This window comes from Siphateles boraxobius, unplaced genomic scaffold (genome assembly GCF_051911475.1).
Source record: "Siphateles boraxobius isolate OS27281-9 unplaced genomic scaffold, OSU_SipBor_1 46, whole genome shotgun sequence".
Classification (NCBI taxonomy): domain Eukaryota; kingdom Metazoa; phylum Chordata; class Actinopteri; order Cypriniformes; family Leuciscidae; genus Siphateles; species Siphateles boraxobius.
The window spans coordinates 8,132,597-8,154,634 of NW_027509097.1; the positions used below are offsets into that span (position 1 = coordinate 8,132,597).

The 22,038-nt window shown below is 35.7% G+C and overlaps 3 protein-coding genes across 7 annotated transcripts in view; 2 read left to right on the forward strand and 1 right to left on the reverse strand.

Annotated features, from left to right (window-relative positions):
- acsl5 (acyl-CoA synthetase long chain family member 5) overlaps window positions 1-8,385 on the forward strand; it is a 17,350-nt gene extending 8,965 nt beyond the window's left edge. For both annotated transcript variants that reach the window (XM_077200594.1, XM_077200593.1), the window contains exons 4-22: window positions 140-248; window positions 445-509; window positions 609-710; window positions 990-1,089; window positions 4,082-4,260; window positions 4,386-4,418; window positions 4,504-4,555; window positions 4,708-4,781; window positions 4,870-4,947; window positions 5,127-5,261; window positions 6,070-6,204; window positions 6,306-6,401; window positions 6,625-6,697; window positions 6,780-6,868; window positions 6,945-7,061; window positions 7,294-7,437; window positions 7,540-7,641; window positions 7,753-7,824; window positions 8,030-8,385. In XM_077200594.1, the coding sequence (XP_077056709.1) occupies window positions 140-248; window positions 445-509; window positions 609-710; window positions 990-1,089; window positions 4,082-4,260; window positions 4,386-4,418; window positions 4,504-4,555; window positions 4,708-4,781; window positions 4,870-4,947; window positions 5,127-5,261; window positions 6,070-6,204; window positions 6,306-6,401; window positions 6,625-6,697; window positions 6,780-6,868; window positions 6,945-7,061; window positions 7,294-7,437; window positions 7,540-7,641; window positions 7,753-7,824; window positions 8,030-8,167 (1,893 nt within the window). In that variant the 3' untranslated portion in view covers window positions 8,168-8,385. The remainder of the gene's footprint in view (window positions 1-139; window positions 249-444; window positions 510-608; window positions 711-989; window positions 1,090-4,081; window positions 4,261-4,385; window positions 4,419-4,503; window positions 4,556-4,707; window positions 4,782-4,869; window positions 4,948-5,126; window positions 5,262-6,069; window positions 6,205-6,305; window positions 6,402-6,624; window positions 6,698-6,779; window positions 6,869-6,944; window positions 7,062-7,293; window positions 7,438-7,539; window positions 7,642-7,752; window positions 7,825-8,029) is intronic.
- Window positions 8,386-8,554: 169 nt separating this feature from the next.
- Window positions 8,555-20,357, reverse strand: zdhhc6 (zDHHC palmitoyltransferase 6). The gene is made up of 11 exons (XM_077200624.1): window positions 20,124-20,357; window positions 17,729-18,250; window positions 16,329-16,420; window positions 15,598-15,757; window positions 14,585-14,746; window positions 14,368-14,421; window positions 12,969-13,136; window positions 12,824-12,865; window positions 12,594-12,739; window positions 9,275-9,321; window positions 8,555-9,179 (listed from the first exon to the last, which is right to left on the reverse strand). Exons 2-11 carry the CDS (start codon window positions 17,993-17,995, stop codon window positions 9,079-9,081), a joined length of 1,239 nt encoding a protein of 412 aa, XP_077056739.1. The 5' UTR covers window positions 17,996-18,250; window positions 20,124-20,357; the 3' UTR covers window positions 8,555-9,078.
- vti1a (vesicle transport through interaction with t-SNAREs 1A) overlaps window positions 20,342-22,038 on the forward strand; it is a 128,317-nt gene continuing 126,620 nt past the window's right edge. For 2 of the 4 annotated variants that reach the window (XM_077200629.1, XM_077200627.1), the window contains exon 1: window positions 20,342-20,545. In XM_077200629.1, the coding sequence (XP_077056744.1) occupies window positions 20,452-20,545 (94 nt within the window). In that variant the 5' untranslated portion in view covers window positions 20,342-20,451. The remainder of the gene's footprint in view (window positions 20,546-22,038) is intronic. The other 2 variants (XM_077200630.1, XM_077200628.1) reach the window with 1 other exon arrangement.

Genomic DNA, 22,038 nt, shown 5'->3' on the forward strand with positions numbered 1-22,038 from the left:
CATAATGCAGCCTTTTTAGTCATTTTCGCAGATCAGTGTGAACGGGGATCGTTTTGACATCGTTGTCGTGTAAGCATACCCTATTCGTCTTTTATAGTAGCGCTTCAATGGTTTGATATCTGGCAATTTTTATTTATAGAATGGTGCTAGAAAAACAGCATTATTGAAAGATGACAACTTGATCTCGTTCTTGTATGAGGATGCCAAAACTCTATATGAGGTTTTTCAAAGAGGACTACGTGTCTCAGGTAAGAGGTCATTAGGGCAAAAATTTACAGCATTACATAATATTGATATTCTTTCTTTAGAAATTAAATTAATTACTACGTTCAAGATAGCTATACATGTGTTAGTTCACATCCCAGGTGCATTTAATCGGACATCCACTCACTTTAACATGATCTGTGTTCTGTTAACATGGTCTGTGTGACATTTACCATGTAGGAAATGGACCATGCTTGGGATACAGAAAGAAGGGGCAACCTTATCAGTGGCTTAAATACAAACAGGTATTTGTACCAGCCACAAACAGAAAATCTATTTGCCCACAATTAAAGAGGGAGGACAACTCAGGTCTTTGTTCCAATCCTTGCCTCTTATTGACTCAGGTTTCAGACAGAGCTGAGTTCTTGGGGTCTGGAATTCTCCACCGTGGCCAAAAGCCATCACAAGAATCATTTATTGGCATCTTCGCCCAGAACCGGCCAGAGGTGACATAAATATCAATAAAAATGTGCAATATATCATACTGCAAAACATTAGTATTATTGTCTTTTTTCACTTTATAAATATCTAACCCTCTTAAAACAAGATAAATTCAACTGAAAGGTAAAACTGCATAAGATAAGGCTTGTTTATTTTCATTTATGCAATAAACAACATAATGCATATGTGGCAAAATAACAGTCAGTAAAACAAGGCTATACCCTGTATATGCTAATGCACTCCAGTGTACTGTACATATACTAATCTCTCTTCCCTATTTTCAGTGGATTATCTCAGAGCTGGCCTGCTATACCTATTCCATGGTGGCAGTGCCTCTTTACGACACCTTGGGACCTGAGGCTCTTGTGTTCATCATTAATAGAGGTACTTAAGCCTGCTTGCTTGCATGCTTCATTAGAGGTGTTGGTCAAAGCAGCTTTAAGGATCACACCTGCTGAACCACTGACTTATAATCCTTCGGAAGACTTTTTTTGTTGTGAACTTAGTGACCTTGCTTTTTCTACCCAGAGTTCAAGCTGCTTTGTTTACCTTTACATAATTATATAACTTGTTTTCAATTTTCTCTAATTAAATAGAAAGTTTAATAACCAGAGACAAGTCTAAGCTAGGTTGTAGGTTGATTTCTTGAAAATTCTGTGGCTCTGTGGAGCAGAGCGATTATAATAATAATTATTTTTTTGTTTGTTTCAATAATCTGACAACGTGACAATAATCTGTCTGTTTCAATAATCTGACAACGTGAAAATAATCTGTCTGTTTCAATAATCTGACAACGTGACAATATCAACATGTCAACAGTTTGGGGGAAACTGCTTGAAAACCTTTGTCATTCTGTTTGGTGCCCGTTGCAAATTACAATTGTCATCCTTAAATTTATCATTAATTAAGAATATTGCTATATTATTCCTACATATACACTACAGTTCCACAGTTTTGTGGTGGGTATGATTTTATTTGATGAAGTCTCCTATGGTCACCAAGGTTGCATTAATTTGATAAAAATACAATAAAATCAGTAATTGTCAGAATTATATTTTAGTTATGTTAAGTTTATCTGTGTTTTATGGGCGGTTTACACAACACCATTTTCAACTAAAAATGGAAAACTTTTTATGCATTTTTGCCATTAATTTATACGACAACGGCGGTTTGGGGGCCTGAAAACACGAACTTTTGAAAATAGGTTTTAAAGTGCAAGTTTTTGAAAATGAAACGAGACCGTTATCTTCTCTGTGTAAACAAAAAAGCAAATTTGTGAAAACGGTGATGCCATGCGCATGCATATTACAACGCGTTCTCATCGCAATGCGTCATATAAGACGCTTTTGCCAAAGCGTACATATCCTACGCACATGGCACCCTTTAGCGTAAATATAACACGCACAGAGTATGGGTAGGTTTAGGTCTGGGGTAGGGTTAGGGTTAGACCACTAGGAGGCGCCTTCTGCCCCATATATATCTGCGTCTCATATTTACGCTAAAGGGTGCCATGTGCGAAGGATATGTACGCTTTATAGGCGCAAAGGCGGCGATACCGTGGGTGCTCCGGGGCTCGAGCACCCACGGAAAATACCAGGCACCCACGTGTGTGCCAGACTGCCAGTAGGCTACATTCATTTAAAATTAAACTTTGCAGTTGGTGCTATGTGAAGCGTCTGTCACACTGTGATTGGTTATGTCACTGTCAGTCGCCTGCTCCATATCATATCCACCAATCACAGCGTTTCTCGGATGAAAACGCCTCTGATCGCGGTTACGTGTCAGTTAAACTTTTGATCTCCAATCCTGTCTGTATTTGTGAGAAGTGCCGCTGTCCTGAGCTATGTTCCTGAGTTGAAAGATAGCCAACTTTACGGCTTTATTATCAAGTAAATGGGTGTGTGCGTTCGTGTCGGCGGCTGTCCATTTCCTAAAAGGGGTCGCACACCGGACGCGAAGCGCAGCGCCGCGTAGTGCCATGTCTTTTAAAATTCGAACACATTATTCTCTATGAGTGTAACTTACACACACCGGCGGCGACCAGCTACGGCTATAGGACCTTGTTCAAAATCCTGCCGTGCCACAGAGCGCGATTTACATAGTTTTATATTAAATTTACATTTATTTGTCTCAAATCGTCGTTAATGTAGGCTACTGACTTCACCCTGTGCTGCAATATACATTTATTTTACATTCATTTACAGAAATCATCTGCTTGAATGAAAATTGCTGATGTTATCGGATTTTCAGGTGATTCTCAATTCATTCAGTTAACGGACCCCCCGGTTGTATTTAATTGTACAGTAGCCTACAATCGTTACATAGTAGCCTACAGACATTATCTTAATTCCATAATGTCCTTAAACATAACATTACAATATTGCTGGCCATAAACTGACAAAGTACGCGTCCGGTGTGCGATAGGCTACCTCGAGTTGTCATAGACGCAGCGCTGCGCTTCTCGTTCGGTTCTGAAATGCAAACATTTTTTGACTAGGTCTAACGTTATTTTTTTTATTTTTTTTTAAAGGGCGTGCGCCCATGAGCACCCACGGAGGAAAACATAAATCGGCGCCTATGTAAAGGCGTATAGCGCTTTTTTATTTTTTTACAAAGTGACATCGCCAACTACTGGCCTGGCATGCATAATACAGCGGTTTTAGTAATTTTAACGGATCCGTTTGAATGGGGATCGCTTTACCACGTTCTTGTCTGTACGTGAAAAAAATCAGTTTTAAGTATATCATTGTCATGTAAACATACCTTAGTTTGGTTTTGTTCTGTAACTGTTTGCCTGTGTTCCCATGGTTACTAATTAAGTTACACACCTGTTTCATGTTATGTTGATTATCTAACCCTGTGTATTCTCCGAGCTCTTTGTTCAGTGTCGTCTATGTTTTTAGTTGGTTGTATTTTCTATGATTTTGATACCTTGTATTCTCCTTCGTGTTCCTAGCTGCATTTATCAAAGACTGCTTTTGTTTATACTTCATTGTCATGCGATTATTGCATCCACACGTGACAGTAATATCATGTTTTAAAAAAAAAAAAAATTTATTCCTGTGATGGCAAAGATTTTCAGCAGCGTTTAGTGTCACAAGATCCTTCTGAAATCATTCTTGCTGATTTTGCGCTCAAGAAACATTTCTGCATTATCGATGTTAAAAAAACAGTTGTATAAAAGTAGTAATTTCTCAACAACATCTGAACTGAACTTACTGAACCCAAACTTTTGAATGGTAGTGTAATATCTTTACCTTTATACCTATAACTTCCTCATTTAACATGTTTAATTTCAGGTATTTTTTTAGTATTAAATGTCACAGTAATTGTGTGCTACATTGGACCTTGATAAGTAATCTCCTTCTCTCTGCAGCAAAGATATCCACAGTGATATGTGATAAGCAGGATAAAGCAGAAACTCTGTTAGAAAACTGTGAGAAAAACCTCACAGACGTTTTGAAAACCATCATCCTCTTGGACCCCTTTGATGCCGCATTGATTGATAGAGGCTCTAAGAGTGGTGTGGATATTCTGTCTCTGAAAGATGTAGAGGTACACTGACAGCGCTCTCTGATCAGTATAAATAATAAAACAGTAAAACAAAATATTAAAGACTGATATCTTTCAATATCCCAGAATACAATATATTTTTTAAAACCATTTGTGCTTTTCTTTAGGCCTTGGGAAAGGACAACCATCGCAGGCCTGTTGTGAGTAATGGGTTAATTATTAACTTAGTAAATGGTATTTATTAATGTATTTAACAAACTCACTGTGCTTTGAATTTTTTTCCAGCCACCAAAGCCAGAAGACCTAAGTATTATTTGCTTTACCAGTGGAACCACAGGTAAGTGTGATGCAATTTCTTCTATTCTTCTTCATGACCACAAAACACAACAGGCCACATTTATATCTGTGAAGTCAGTGTTGTTCCACCACTAGTAAACATTGTGGTGAGTTCTAAGTGTATGAGCTGTAATTCTGCATTCTCTGCTTCAGGGGATCCAAAAGGAGCCATGCTGACCCATGAAAATGTGGTATCAGATGCATCCGGCGTGGTTAGGACCTTTGAGGTGCTGTATACAGTGATGGCTACATGATTTTTAGACTCTATGGGATTGTAGATTTTTAATGTTGGATGTCTTACCCGTGTTTCTTCAGAGCGTTTTTGTTCCCGTTCCATCTGACGTGTCCATCTCGTTTTTGCCGTTAGCGCACATGTTTGAAAGAGTTGTACAGGTAAGCCGCTCTTTCATATCTGACTCTTACCGTCATCTTTGATGAAACTGTTGAAGAACTTTCAAATTTGTAAGTTTGTCATGTACTAGAATCTTTTATAAATCACATAGACGGATTTCTTTTGAAGAAGAACACTGAAGTCATGCTTGCTTGTTCTTGTCTTTGTCTATGTGTATCAGACAGTGCTGTACAGTGTAGGGGGAAGAGTTGGGTTTTTCCAAGGTGATATCAGACTTCTTCCAGATGACATGAAAGCTCTTCAGCCCACTGTATTCCCAGTGGTTCCACGTCTTCTGAATCGTGTTTATGACAAGGTTTGAAGCTACATAAAGCTATATTGCCAAATTTACATGGCCTGGTATATGTTTTATAGATGGGGCCCCAATCCATACACTTAATCGTGTGTATGTAATGATGAAGATAAGACTTCGACAAGAGTTTTTTAGTGGCTCTTTTTGCAGGTTACATTATACCAGTAGATGGTGAAAAGTAACTTTATCATTGAAAACACTGATTAATCCAGGAATTAAACTATTATATTCTTTATGAGTGAGTCATTGTGTGAGTCAATTCATTCAAAAATTATTATTTATTCAGGGACGAGACACCACTACACAGCGTTGCTCTAGATGCTTGACGTTTGATTCTGCTGTGACTTAAAAAAAAAGTATTTTGGTTGACAGAGCAGAAATAGTAATTGAGCATATTTTGTCTAAAATGTTATTCAATATTAACTTCTTTTTATTCTAATTTAAGGTATTGAGTAACTAACTAAATATATGAATGTGTAATGTCTCATTTATTATAATTTAAGGTCAAATAAAAAGGACCTTGCAGTACTCAGATTATGGACTAATAAAAGAAGTGTGTGGAAACAGCAGTAAAATAGACCAGCCAATCAACAAAATGTTCTGCAGCTTATTTATTGCATTGTCTAAACTCACACTTATATTAAAGAGATAATCTTTACTGCCAGACAATTTGAGGTTTCAGTCACCTTCATAGCGCAAACATGTTGTATGTGTTACCCACCAAGGTGAAACACTTAAGAGTTTGGGGTATATGCTTTTTAATAAAATGCTCTAAACCTCTTTCAATGTCCACTTTCTGCTGCTTTCTTAGGTTCAGAGTGGGGCCAAGACTCCATTTAAGAAATGGCTTCTGAACTTTGCCATTGAGAGGAAATGTGCAGAGGTCAAGCAGGGCATTATCAGGAATGACAGCATATGGGACAAACTCATCTTTCACAAAGTGCAGGTATCCCCAACAGACTAGTTGGGAGGGTTTTTGAATGTATTTGGGAAGAATGGTGCTCCTGTGAGGACTGGTTCTAAAAACTTCTGACATAATTTCTGCAGGAGTCTCTAGGGGGCCGCGTGAGGGTGATGGTGACGGCGGCCGCTCCCATTTCTCCATCTGTTCTCACTTTTCTTCGGGCAAGCCTCGGGTGCCAGGTAAGAAAGGAAGAAATGGGACTATGACACCAAAAGCCAATGAATATATGACTTCTGTTTTAGCTTGAATTCTCTATGGTAATAAAAGAGAATATGATGCAGTTGTGCTTTACCGTGTACACATTAAACATGGACACTGTCAAAGAAGGGTGTGTATGTGTGTGTTTTGATCTGGTGTCACAGTGACCCAGTTCTGACCCCTTTATTCCTGGCCTGCTTTCAGATATTTGAGGCATACGGCCAGACTGAATGCACTGCGGCCTGCTCTTTCACCATACCAGGAGATTGGAATACTGGTGGGTTCCTGTGACTGAATGATTTTTTTATTTCATTAAACATCACTGAGCACTGATTTCGATCTCATACGATTGATTTCAGGGCATGTTGGAGCTCCTATTCCATGTAATATTGTCAAACTGGTTGACGTTGAGGAAATGAATTACTTCACATCCAACAATGAAGGAGAGGTAATGGAACATCATTTTATAAATCATAAACCAATATGTAATTAAAACCTCTCATAGCTTTGGTATTTTGTTTCAGGTTTGCGTCAAAGGGAAGAATGTGTTCCTCGGATATCTCAATGACCCAGAGAAGACAGCAGAGGCTTTGGACAAAGATGGATGGCTGCACACTGGAGATATCGGCAAATGGCTGCCTGTGAGATCCCTCTTTTCAAAGGATATATGATGATATTTATCTTTTATATTGTAACTTTTTAAGATTGTCTTTCTTCCCCCATCTAACAGATTGAATTGGGGGTCATGACATGTCATTCTTTCAAAAACATTAAGAAATCTTACAGATTCCAAACCTTTGAATGGTAGTGTGTTTGTAAGAAAAAGTAAAAAGATTTCATTTTAAAGTTATTTTTTTGTGTTCACTTTACCAGAGTGGAGTGTTGAAGATAATTGACAGGAAGAAGAATATCTTCAAACTGGCCCAAGGGGAATACATTGCACCAGAAAAAATTGAAAACGTTTACATTCGAAGTGCTCCAGTCGCCCAAGTGTTTGTGCATGGTGACAGTTTACAGGTAACATTCATATCAATTCCTTGCTTTTTCTGATGAAAAAAATTGCTGGTCTTTCATTTTTTACTATTATGTAGCCTAATATCATTAATTTATTGTGTCCAGTCCTCTTTGGTGGCCATAGTGGTGCCAGACCCTGAAATATTGCCAGGTTTTGCAGAAAAACTGGGAGTGAAAGGTTCACTAGAGGAGCTATGTAAAAATCAGGTATGCTTTGTGAAGTTGCATACTTTATCTTTGAAAACCTTTACCGACTAGTTTACTTGTGCAACACTTCCAAAATATTTACATTATACGTTTAAACATGTCTTTTTATAGGAACTCAAGAAAGCAATCATCTCTGACCTCAACAAGTTGGGACGTGGAGCTGGGCTGAAGTCTTTTGAACAAGTAAGTACTTTTATGATTCTTTAGGCTATTATTAGCAACTATCAATGTTAAGACACTTCTATGTATATATGCAGTACATGCATTTGGGTACATGGATACAGAATAAAATCATTGTAGAAATGACAGACTGTGGAAATGCATTTTCCCCCATTAAACTAAGAGAAAAACCACATGGCTTATATAGGTTTGTTCTCTTTTCTTCAAGGTAAAAGACCTGTACCTGCATCCCAACATGTTCACCGTAGAAAACGGTCTTCTCACTCCAACACTGAAAGCCAAACGGGCAGATCTCATTAAATTCTTCAAATGTCAGATTGAGAGTCTTTATGCTAACATGCACTAAAAGAATCCTGTGGTGTAACCCGGGTTCACATATTTATGAGTGCTGTTTGTGTTATGTTTTTATATTTGCTCAAAGATTAAAATATTTTATTCGCATTGCACTGCAACCTTCCCTATAATATGTGCTTGTGATACTTTCATTGTCTGTCAAAAAAGAAATGCATGCTTTTTCTGGATATATTATTATAAAACAAATGTACAAACAGCCTTACAAGATTTAATGAATATCAAAGAATGTTAATTTATTTTTTTTACCAATGAAGAATTAATATATGTCAATGAAACAAACAATTATGAAACAATTTACATATAGGTGCTTTGTGGAGTAGAAACTGATTTTGTTGTTGTTTTCCATTGAAAATACGAAGGAAATAAAATGAAGAAATTATTTTACAGATCATAGTTGTTTATTTGTTTCTGAAAACTGCAGCGAGGTTGACATACAAAAAAGCCATCAAAAATAAAAGTACAATTATTTTAACTATATAAACAACTTAGATAATTTGCTTGACCAAGACCTTGTTACAACTGGAAAAAAGGCTTTGCATAATCAGTGCGAGCATCAACGTACAAGAGCAAGCGAAAGAGAAAGGCAAGAAGAAATAAGTCTCAAGTAAACATCTTAATAACCCCCTTTAAAGAAAATGTTGCCATAAGCCCCAATTCCATAAAAAAAACAAAAAACTCTCATTTCTTTCTCATTTGCCAGTTTCTCTGGCAGCTGTTCTTTAGAAATTAAATGTTAAGTTACATGAGTTAAAAACTTTGGGGTGTCAGTATTAATTTGCTTCAACACTTAGCGCTGGTGACATTGAACAGCTTTACAAAAGAATCAGAAAGATATTTGCATCTCAGCAGGGTTTCGGCCCTAATATTACTTCCAAAGCGAGCAGTGAAATTTACAATTCTGCATCATTGCTCTTTCTTTTCTTCACTTGTCAAATTATTCGCTGAGTCATAGAGACACTTCTCGACACATCGGCGTGGAAACCATCCTCTAATACGATCTCCAGCTATAGGGAGAGATATCATTTCACACATGAAACTTATGAATCACATTTAATTACTGATCATGTGACAATAATTTGGAAACATTTTGAAACTTTACCTTTAGCCTGTTCCTCATTCAGAACTTTGTCCCCATACATCCACCACCTGTTGATTAACAACAGCATATTTATCAATATATATACTGTACGGTTTGTGAATGTTTTTTGTAAAAAGTCTCAATAACACTTTACAATAAGGATTCATTTTTTAACATTAGTTAACTGCTTTAGTTAACATGAACTAACAATGAAAAATACTTATAAAGCATTTATTAATCTTAGTTCATGTTAATTTCAACATTTACTAATAAATTATTAAAATCAAATGTCAAATCTGTTAATATTATTTAATGGACCCAAGTTTACATAAACTAATAACGAACAGTTGCATTGTTATTAAATAACGTTAACAAAGAGTAATACAAACTGTGACAAATGTATGTTAAGTGTTACTAAAGTCTCTTATGCTCACAAAGACTGCATTTATTTGATTAACAATACAGTAAAAACAGTAGTATTGTGATTTTTTTCTTCAATTTATGGTAAAATGTTATTTATTCTTTCTGATCCAAAGCTGAAATTTCGGCAGTCTTCAGTGTCACATGATCTTTCAGAGATCATTCTAAAATGCTGATTTGCTGCTCAAGAAACATTTTAGAAAAATCAAGAATCAAGATTCTTTGATAAATAACATTACAAATGTCTTTACTGTCACTTTAGATCAATAAAATGCATCCATGCTGAATGATATTATATTATAAAAATGTAATTAAAAACTGCAAAAAAATATTATAACATGCTGGTCTAATAGCATGTGTGCTAAACACTTAAAGGGAAAGTTCACCCAAAAATGAAAATTCTGTCATTAATTACTCACCCTCACGTCGTTCCAAACCGGCAAGACTTTCGCTCATCTTCGGAACACAAATGAAGATCTTTTTGATAAAATCGGAGAGCTTTCTGTCCCTCCATTGCCAGCTACGCAACTACCACTTTGACGCTTCAAAAAGTTTATAAAGATGCGCAACACACGAGAGTGAACATCATTGGTTCTCGCACATCAAAGCGAATATGCTTGAGCTTTATCTGAACAGACTCTATATACGGCTTTATATAATGAAAAGATTCATTATATAAAGCCTTATAAAGAGTCTGTTCAGATCATTTGGACTTATACACTCAATTCATATTAGAGCCCGACCGATATATCGGCGGGCCGATATTATCGGCCGATTTTAGGCATTTTCCTAACTATCGGTATCGGCATTTATAATGGCCGATAAATGAATATTTTTAAAAATGCGGGTACGGTGATTCATGTAAGGGTGGCGCTGCCAATAAAGCACCTAAAAGCTGTCACAAGAACTGGCAAAAATAATGATTATGAATACAACAAATATAGCAAGGAGACTTTTTATTGTTTATTAATAAACAAGTGTTTTCAGTCAGTGTCAGCCAAAGATGAAGTTGACGATGCTGACTCGCGATCTTCAGTGAGCGCGCGCCAGAGAGAAATGCACATTTCATACGATTACATGAGTCTGTCTGTCTTTTGTTTTGAATTGTTCTGTTTAAAAGTAGACATTTCAATTTAGATATATTTCAGTGTGATATATTCTCAGGTCTATACGCTGAGTTTCGGTTCATGAGACGAGCTCCAGTTCACCCGCAGGCGCCTCCGTGTCGAGATTATCTATCGTTTGCTAAATTTACTTCTTATAAATTAAATCCAGGCAAATGGCTGATGAAACATTGATTAAAATTAAGATACAATTAATACAAAACGAAATTCACTTTGAAACGAAAGGTTTTGTGCTTTCTGTTTGATGTCTATGTGAAAGTTTCAAAGCATTAGTGCCGCTTTCAGAGCGCTCACGTCCGTAGTGCTGAACTGTCGCGTCTGTAACATTGTTTTTTCCTCATAAATGCAAACACGAAAAATAAAATAAAATAAAATAAAGTGAATATTTTATGTAGCCTGTGGAGACTGAGAGCCAACCCTTCTTCATCCGGTGGGTAGTAGCCTACTTGTGATTTGCGCAGTGTAATTCACAGAATTGATTTCTCTGCTACAAGCCTCTGTCACGTATTGTGTGAGCTTGTGACTATTGCAAGCGCGCAGCTGAGAAGTCCTGATTATATTGTCTGCTATATTTAGGCCTTCTTCTTATTTATTAAGGCAATTGGTTGATGAAACATTGATTAAAATGCGTGGCGCGAGCGATCTCCGACAGTAAACTGATTCTGCTTTGTCTAGGGTAAACAGCTGTTGCGACGCGAGCAGTAACGGCCGCGTCCGGTGTAGACACAGTGTTAAAGCTCATTCTGCCTGATAACGCTTCGTTACAACATCAAGCAATATTCCAAAAATGTATATAATTATAACACTTTATATAGGGCCATTTTGCATTAAGAGTAGCCTAGTTTCACGTTTAGTACATTTTGCTTACTAATTATTTAAAATAGTATAAAAGTACTGTACATATGTAATTAAAAACGTTTTCATTATGATATTATTCATTTTACTTTAGTAAAAAGATCTGAGTTCTTCCTCCACTGGTAGAGATTAGAGGAATTAAGAGTAAAAATAGAAGATAATAAGGTTTTGTCAGTGACACTTTTTATATATTTATTGATACAAGTTATGACTAAATTAAAAGACAAAGTCGTCGTTAGTGAAGATTATGCAACAGTATTTAGAATATAATATAATATAATATAACATGCAATGCAAACTAGTTTGGTTACAGCTCAGCTGTATAAATCTCATTCTATCATTCCCCCTGCCTCCATTACATATCTGTGTCACACAAGTGTTTGATTACCACATTTGAGTGATCATTGCAAAACGTGTTTATAAAATATATTTATTCTGTTTATAGCTACTGTGTAAAGTACCCATCAAAAGTTACACACCAATAGGAAAGTGTCCAAACTTTTGACTGGTATACTGTACTATAATACACATAAATAATATTGCTACTGTATTATAATATACACATAAATAATATCGGCCGATATATCGGTATCGGGCTTTTTTTACTCCCTAATATCGGTATCGGCATCGGCCCCCAAAAATCCATATCGGTCGGGCTCTAATTCATATGGATTAGTTTTATGACCTCTTAATGAACTATCAAAGTGTTAGTTGCGTAGTTGTCTAAGGAGGGACAGAAAGCTCTCAGATTTCATCAAAAAAATCTTCCTTTGTGTTCCGAAGATGAACAAAAGTCTTACAGGTTTGGATTGGAACAACTTGAGGGTGAGAAATTAATGACAGAATTGTCATTTTTGGGTAAACTATCCCTTTACATATATATTTCAACTGTCCCCACTTGAAGATATGGACCATTAAAATAACTATAAAGGATGGCTCACTTGGTTCCTCTTGTAGCAAAGATGGTCTCCCCCTTTATGAGTTTGATTCTGGGTTCCTCTGTACAAGGTGTCCTAAAAAAAGTGTTTAGTCCCTTTCCCAAAGGGCAACAAGCTCCATTGTAGTCCTCCACCACTCTGTACTCAACCTGCAATTCAGACAGTCATCATTGCGTAAGTCCTTTAGTAAATGCTGCCCTCTTGTGTTTGAAAGTGATTACGGCAATACTCACACTCCTCTGACGTTTATCATGTTTTTGCTTCAGCTGCTCAATCTGAATAAAGAAGAAACAGAAATATTATTACAAACTGAGCTAAAGAGCTGTATTAGACTTTATTATATAACCTAAAGAATGATCGATTATGCTGAGCACATACGGTTAGAGTATACTGGTTACACTTCTCATGCACAGGCCATTCGATTCCATCTCCCATGGGGGTACCTGACCATGTGAACACCTGCTTGAAGTTCTCCCATCGGCTGCCCAGGTCATAGGGGAAGATGAAGTCTTCACCTGTTTGGTAGTATTGGATTCTGTCTTTGGCCTGGGAACACAGATATTCTTGCTTTAATGTAATAAACCCACATGACCTGCTGAATTCAGAGGTGGTAACACTATGGACTTACTAATTTTATATCCTATACCTCCATAAGGTATCATATAGTCACAAAGAACCAATTAATACACAGTTTGAATGTTCCTACATGTGCATTTGAGAAGTGACAACATTAAATGTTTTTTTGCTACATGCTAAACTCAACTGAAAACAATATTTTTTGCATTAGGCTATTTTATTTTATTATTTTGTTAGTTTGTATTATCTTTCATTTTTAAATTAATTTCTTACACTGCAGAACAATTTAAGTGAACTGAAAAAATGATGAAAGGAGATTAAAATGGTGGTAAAAAAGTAAACATTACAGGATCAAATATATATATATATATATATATATATATACACACACACACATACATTCCCCAAACCTAAAGAAATACAGCATATATTTTTCATTTTAAGTACATTTCAGAATTGTTATGTAGTTCTTTTTATGTAGTCCGGTGATGACGTCCGACGTTTATGACGTTCGTGACTCTCCTGTTCGAACTCATTCATCAAAATGAAAAATCTTTTTTCGAAGTCATTTCGTTCATTCAACGAACGAAATGACTCTTAAAAAGATTTGTTAATTTTGAACTAGTCTTTTTTCGAGTCATTTCGTTCATTCAAGGCATTCAACGAACGAAATGACTCGAAAAAAGATTGGTTCATTTTGATGAACGAGTTCGAACAGGATCACGAACGTGCATCACAGAACAGAGCAAGGCGAGCATTTGTGCTTATAAAACTTAAAGTTTTTTATTTACTTTCGAAATGACCGATCATTTCGCAAGATAAGACCCTTATCCATCGTCTGGTGTCGTTTAAAGCCATTTGAAGCTGCACTGAAACTGTCATTTGGACCTTGGACCGTTTGGTACCCAGTGAAGTCCATTATATGGAGAAAAATCCTAGAATGTTTTCAGCAAAACCTTAATTTCTTTTCGACTGAAGAAAGAAAGACATGGACATCTTGGATGACATGGTGGTGAGTAAATTATCAGCAAAAGTTTTTTAAAAAGTGAACTAATCCTTTAAGTAGATGTTAATGACACCAAGCGCTCACAGTTCAGGGAAGTCTTTAAAAGAGAACTACTGAGAAAGTGTTGGATTAGAGGAGGGATATTGGATTAGTTCACCTCATTTAGCAGATTAAGCATACTGTATACAAGCTTACTTTCTCCTCAATCCATGCTTCTATTGAGGTTTTGTTTCGAAGAATCACCTTCATCTAAAAGAAAAAGAGAAAATTGCTGATCAAATTTAACTTATATGAGAAACATCCTCACAAGGAAACCATGAATTAAATAGACCTTCGTTAATTTGGTGGGAAAGAAAATAAGAATGTGAGGGAAGAAAGACCATTCAATATATCCATAAAAATTGTTACCTACCTGAATAAAAAACAACATCCCAACAGCAATAGTGGTACCCAGCGCCAGCCCCAGTGCAAAAAGAGTGGCTGCAAATGCCGCAATGCTGAAAGGCATGATGGGATGGTGGATGTGCCGAGCAGCGCTCATGTCAATCTTCACTGAGCTCCAACCGAATGAGATCTAAATCCAAGAAAATGGGCCAGAACATCAACACAACAATCACATGTAAAAATACTTAGTCCGAGTTTTAAAGGAATAGTTCACTTAAAAATGAAAATTCTGTCATCATTTACTCACTTTCAAGTTGTTTCAAACCTGTATGAATGTCTTTCTTCTGCTGAACACAAAGGAAGATATTTTGAAGAATGTCAGTGAGTTGATGGATCCCATTGACTTCTATAGAATTTTTTTCACATTATGGAGGTCAATGGTGTCCATTAACTGTCTGGTTAACGGCAATCTTCAAAATATCTACAAAATATCAACTTGAGGGTGAGTAAATGATGACAAAATTTAAATGCTTGAGTTAACTAATCCTTTAAGGCCCGTTCACACTGAGGATGATAACTATAACAATAAAGCTAAAGATATAGTTCTGAAAATAAAAGAATAGCAGAATCCATACCACCACTATAACAATAATGGCACAGAGGAACAATATTGTTAGAATCACTTTTTTTCTAGATGTTGAAGCATAAAAACATTGACAAAAAATTTAGAATCCATCCTACTTTAAAGATCCAGAGCATTTAAAGCAACGGACGACTTAACTGCAGAGCGCGCTTAGAATAATCAGAAAGTTATAGTCTTATCGCTGGTGTGGATGGTAATATAGTTATCGTTATAGTTATCTTTATGTTCTTGGTGTAAATGGGCCTTTAGTCATAAAATGTATGAACATTTCAGCAGAAGCTCATCTTAGCTTAGCCTAGGTAATATTTTACATACATTTGTGTCCATGCTACAGCTATTGATTGTTAATAGAATGAATTACATCAAAAATAAGAAGAACAATGTGAAAAAACTCTTACCCGATCATAAAGTTGAGTGTACGTAGTCATGATAAATATTAGCGCGGCATGCATGCAGCCCAGTGGAGCGAGCAGGAGGAAACTGGTGAAGTACGCATGATTCAATTGACCACAGCAGTTGTTGATCCAGGGACAATGATGATCCATCTTCATCACACACCTGAGGGAGGGAGCCATTTTTATGTTAAATATGAATTTCAAAGCACAAATTTCATTTGGTCGAAAATACACAACAGAAATGAGTCCTTCAAGGGATAGTTCACCCAAAAATGAAATTTCAGTCACATAAACAGTCTTCATTTATCAAATCTGTATGAATATTTTCGAGAATGTTAGGGTCCAAACAACATTGGCCACAATTGACTTTCATTGTATCGACCAACAACAACAACAACAACTACAACAACAACAACAACAACAACAAAAGAAAGTCAAGCAAATGTGGAACAACATGAGGGTGAGTAAATGATGACAGAACTTTAAACTTTTAGACGAACTGTCTCTTTAAAGCTGAAGTGTGTAATTTATGTCAGAAAGAACAAACAAACAAAAAACAGTAATTGTTTTTAAACATGTTTTTCAAATACACCCCCCTGACAACTATTAGTCCCTCCCGTCCCAAACTCACACCATAATTGGGCCATTGGTTTTAAAATATATATAATACAAATGACACACTTCAACTTTAAAAAGCATCCATATAACCAGTCAGTTTTTTTAGACAAATCTACCTGTTACACTTGCGACAGTGATGTGACCTTGGGGCTTTATAGCCTTGGCACAATTTACAGAACTGCAAGTACATGATTTCTTGTTGATTCTCCTGTTAGAAAACACGGACAACAACATAAGTCATATTAGACATGCTGATTTCAGAAACCTTAAGACCATATCATACAAGCACATGCTTTAAAATCTTTGCATACACTATTGTTAAAGGGTTAGTTCACATAAAAATGAAAATTCTGTCAGTAATTACTCACCCTCATGTTGTTCCAACCCCGTAAGACTTTCGTTCATCTTCGGAACACAAATTAAAACATTTTCTATGAAATCTGAGAGCTGGCTCAAATTCATAGGCTGGTAGGCAATTGCATCTGCCGGCCCAGAAAAGTAAGTAAAAACATTGTTAAAATAGTCCAAGTGACTACAGTGGCTCAACCTTAAGTTTATCAAGCAACGAGAATACTATTTGTGCGCAAAAAAAATAAAGAAAAAATAACAACCTTATTCAAATTTTCATTTTCTTCTGTGTGGGCCTCCTAGTTCACGAGAGCCACGACACATGCGTGGGAACTGAGAACGTTTTCTCGTTGGGTTTCTCGGACATCCAGGAAATGCACACTTTAGAACCATTTTAAACACTACATCGAGACCCATCTGCGTCATCTTCTCAGTTCTCACACATGCGTCGTGGCGCTCTCGTGAACTCAAGAGGCCCACACAGAAGAAAATGTTGAATAAAGTCGTTATTAGGGCCTGAGCACCAATGATGAGAGGACCCTATTGGAATTGCTTTTTTTTATTATTTTTGTTTTTATTTGTGCACAAAATGTTTTCTAGTCGCTTGATAAACTTAAGATTGAGCCACTTGGACTATTTTAACAATGTTTTTACTAACTTTTCTGGGCCGGCAGAATGAAATTACATAGAAGCCTATGAAGGAGTGAGACAGCTCTCAGATTTCATTAAAAATATCTTAATTTGTGTTCCGAAGAACAACATGAGGGTGAGTAATTACTGACAGAATTTTCATTTTTGGGTGAACTAACACTTTAAAAAGTTTGGGGTCAGTAAGATTTTTTTTGTGAAAGATCATCAAGAACACATTAAATTTTCCCTCAAAACTATTAAGAAGCACAAATGTTTTTGACATTGATAATAAGAAGAAATGGTTCTTGAGCACCAAAATTAGCTTATTGGAATTATTTCTGAAGTATCATGTGACACTGAGGAAGACTGGAGTAATGATGCAAAAAATTCAGCTATTTTTACATTTTAAAATATATTAATATAGGAAAAGTTTATTTTCAATTGTTTATTTTAAATCAAATACATGCAGCCTTCGTGAGCATAAGAGACTTCAGTAAAAAAAAAAAAATCTTCTGAAAACACCCCAACATAGACTTACCGGTTTCCACCCCAGAGGAATGTAACCAGGGCCGACAAACATGGCATTAAAGTAGTTGTACAGAATGAGGACAGTCCAGTTAATGAGCATGATGAAGTTAATGCTGCCTCCAGTGGTGTCCAGTGGCCAGTACCAGATTATGGAGTCTAATATGGCCATGGTGGAGCACATGCCAATGACCGTCAGAGCGATGATTGGACCCCAGTGGAAAAGCCTTTTGACCTCATGGAGGTTCTCAAACACAATTATAGCAGACAGAAGATTCATTTTTTTGTTGGATTTGAGTGTCTTTAAGGTCCTCAATTTAACAGCTGTGAAGTAGTCAGGCGTGTTGTCTTGGTTTACTGCAGGGATTTAAAGAGGTCAAAAGGCAGTTTTTCTGTCTCCTCCGAAACAACCATTGATCGGCTACGTCACCTGTCACCAGCCGTTTCCTAGAGTTCCAGACTCGGTCAGCCTGTGGCATCCTTCCGTACTAATCCCCTGATCACCCTATCCTTGAGCTAAAGCCAAGCCATCCATCTGTAGAGAAGGCATGTGAAGAAATTAATTATGGAAGAGGAAGACTCACCTTACACTAAATTTTACCATTGTAACCATAGTTTAAACCAAAATACCACAGTTACTGTAACTTTCATTCTGTATAACAAATTAATTCAGGATCTGATTTAATCTATCTATCTATCTATCTATCTATCTATCTATCTATCTATCTATCTATCTATCTGTCTATCTATCTATCTATCTATCTATCTATCTATCTATCTATCTATCTATCTATCTATCTGTCTGTCTATCCACCTGTCTGTCTATCTATCTATCTATCTATCTACCTACCTGTCTGTCTGTCTGTCTGTCTATCTATCTATCTATCTATCTATCTATCTATCTATCTATCTATCTATCTATCTATCTATCTATCTGTCTATCTATCTATCTATCTATCTATCTATCTATCTATCTATCTGTCTATCTATCTATCTATCTACCTACCTGTCTGTCATTCTGTATAACAAATTAATTCAGGATCTGATTTAATTTCTCTATCTATCTATCTATCTATCTATCTATCTATCTATCTATCTATCTATCTATCTATCTATCTATCTATCTACCTGTCTGTCTATCTATCTATCTATCTATCTATCTATCTATCTATCTATCTATCTATCTATCTATCTATCTATCTATCTATCTATCTATCTGTCTGTCTCTATCTAGCTATCTATATATCTGTCTCTATCTAAAATATGCTTATGTTATTCTACAACTTAAACAACATTTAAATTACAACACTGCCTAATTTGTCACTGAATATACATTATGTTGAAACTTCCATACTTGTCACTGTATCCATTGTTTTATTCAAATGCAATGTGAAAACAAAATGTGAAATCGTTCATATTAAAAATACTTTAAATACTTTTTTTTTTACATAAAAAAGGCTATGCCAGTTGCCTACACAAAAACAAAAAAATAACAAAAAAACAATTATACTACGCTCATCCATTTGTGTTCTACCTCACTATCTTCACGTCAAAATACCAAGCCCAGTTTGTTTACTCATTTTAACATAAAGCAGGGGTAAAAAGAAATCAGGACTATAAAGAGAATGCAATGGTTAATGTTACATCATGTCAATTATGTGCTTCAATGGCTTCACACCTTTTTTTCCCATGTCACACCCAAAGCTTTGCTTCTATGCTACTACTGTCTGTATTACATCATTAAGGTTCAACTTAAGGCCTCTGATTGTTCACTATAGATTGTGGTTAAACAAGCAAACAACTGAAAGTAAAAGAGGTTACACTTTATTTTAAGGCATATTTTTTGAGTAATATTAAGTAACTAACTACACATAGGGGTACTTACGTTATAGGGTTAAGATAAGGGTTTGGTTTGGTTTAGGGTTAGTTGCATGTAATTACGCATAATTTAAAGTTATTACTATAGTAACTACATGTAACGTAACAACGACACTTTGTTATCGAAAAAGATTTTAACTGCCAAACACCAGAAAAACTTCATCCAGTTACTGAGCACACTGACTGAACTGAATCGGTGGAGATCGATTACTTAATATCCCGTTAAAAGTCAATCTGATTCCGGAGTCCACTCAATTTTATTAATTATATTGCAGTAAAATATAGACATTATATTGCAGAAAATATCGTCTAAATGTAGAAATGAGCTTTATTGCCCAAAACAGATATCAGACCTTAACGTTAATCAAAGACACATACTTTGAAAAAGGCCATGGTTACTAATAGAGATATAGATAATGTGTGATATATTTCATTATGACGGCAACAATATGTATTTTTATATCTTTGATTACTGAATAGATTGTTTTGAAAATGAAAAATGAATCGTTAACTCGTAACGTTAACGTTACCTCGACATTTCCTCGTGCGATCAGTGTCCAAGAAAAGCCGGCAGTCACGCTGCACATGAATCAGTGAACTTGCTATTTAACGCCTGTAACAGTGTTTTAGATAGAATCGTTTTTAAAATAATTAAAACATAATTCATCGAGGAAGATAATACAGTTACATGCACGATTGACACCCCAACGGAACCATTTACAGGAAGAGATCGTGAACATATTCCCGTGACACCACCCGGAAGTGACGCAGACGTCAATAAGAAGTAGACGCAAGCAACAGTGTGTAGCGCAGCCCAGTTCATCCATCTTTTAATCTTTTTAAAACAAAAAATACAACATGTCTTCGGATTTTGAAGCGTACGAGCAGGACTTCGGCACCCTCACAGCGGAAATAACCAACAAAGTTGGACGAATACCTAAGCTAGCCGGTGGTAAGTGGCTTTTAAATTAGCTAATAGCAAGACATTCATGTCACAGAACGACACAGACAACTCATTCAGTGATTAATTCTCGCTGCTGTTGTCCCAGGTTGGTATATTATTTAGAAACGTCCCATATCGATTGTCAATGAGCTATGGTTTCATGAGGGTCATGGTGTCAGATATCTAGTGTCAGATGAATTTTCAGTGATGCCTAAAGATTCAAGATTTGGGTGACAAGGATCTTAACATGTTAGAACAGATCTTAGAACATGTTTGTTGGAGTTAAAGAGTTGACATTTTTGGCTAAAGTAGTGAAGAATCCTAGTTTCTGTATTATGAAGTAAACCGTATACAGTGGGACAGAGATGCAAGGTCCTACTTTGACATCCTGTTTGTGTTGTTGACATCATTATGATTGAGACTGACAGGGAGACAGCTCTCATTTTGATGGGTTGGTAATCCTTTTGTATTGTGAAATAGACTAAAATTAAAAATGTCATTATTCCCGAGCTGCTGTGATGAATGTCTCACAAAAACAACAACAAGTTTTGTAAGACCTAAAAAGTTGGAAACACTAGCTTCCATGAGTCTTTTTAGGCTAAAGATTGAGAGCAGGAGTGTTTGATTTTAATCCTGGCTATATCGCAGACCTTTTAATATCAAAATTAATTTACAAACATATTTACTTTTTGCATTTTGCATATACCAATTAGATATGTATATAGATGTATATTCATCATATTCTTACTTATGTACCATGTACTTAATACATTTTAATGTGGCAGGAACAATTAAACATTTAGCTGAACTTTATGATTCTAATATGCTGATTTGGCACTGTTTTTGTTACTTATATTTTTGTGAATTCTTTTTATTAATAGAGTTCAATTAACTGCATGTTTGAAATAGATTTTTTTTCACCATTATGTACGGTCACTTTAAAGAAATATCAATATAAATCTTAGGCTACTTAACCCCAAACTTTTGAATGGTAGTGTATTATGGTTTCCACAAAAATATTAAGCAGGGAAAACACATTTCCACATTGGTAATATTAAGAAATGTTTCTTGAGCAGCAAATCAGCATATCAGAATGATTTTTGAAAGATCATGTGACACTGAAGACTGGAGTAATGATGCTGAAAATACAGCTTTGCCATCACAGGAATAAAATACATTTTAAAATATATTAAAAAATAAACCAGTTCTTTTAAATTTTATATTTCACATTATAAGTGTTTTTACTGTATTTTTTTAATCCAATTAATGCAGAGTATTTTCAGACGTCTTTCAAGAATATATATATATATATATATATATATATATATATATATATATATATATATATATATATATATATATATATATATATATATATATATATATATATATATATATATATATATTCCAAACTTGTTTAATATGAAAAACTCACACTCAGTTCTACAACCAAAAAATAATTGTTGGTCCCCCTGCAGACCATAGATCCCCTAGATGTCACA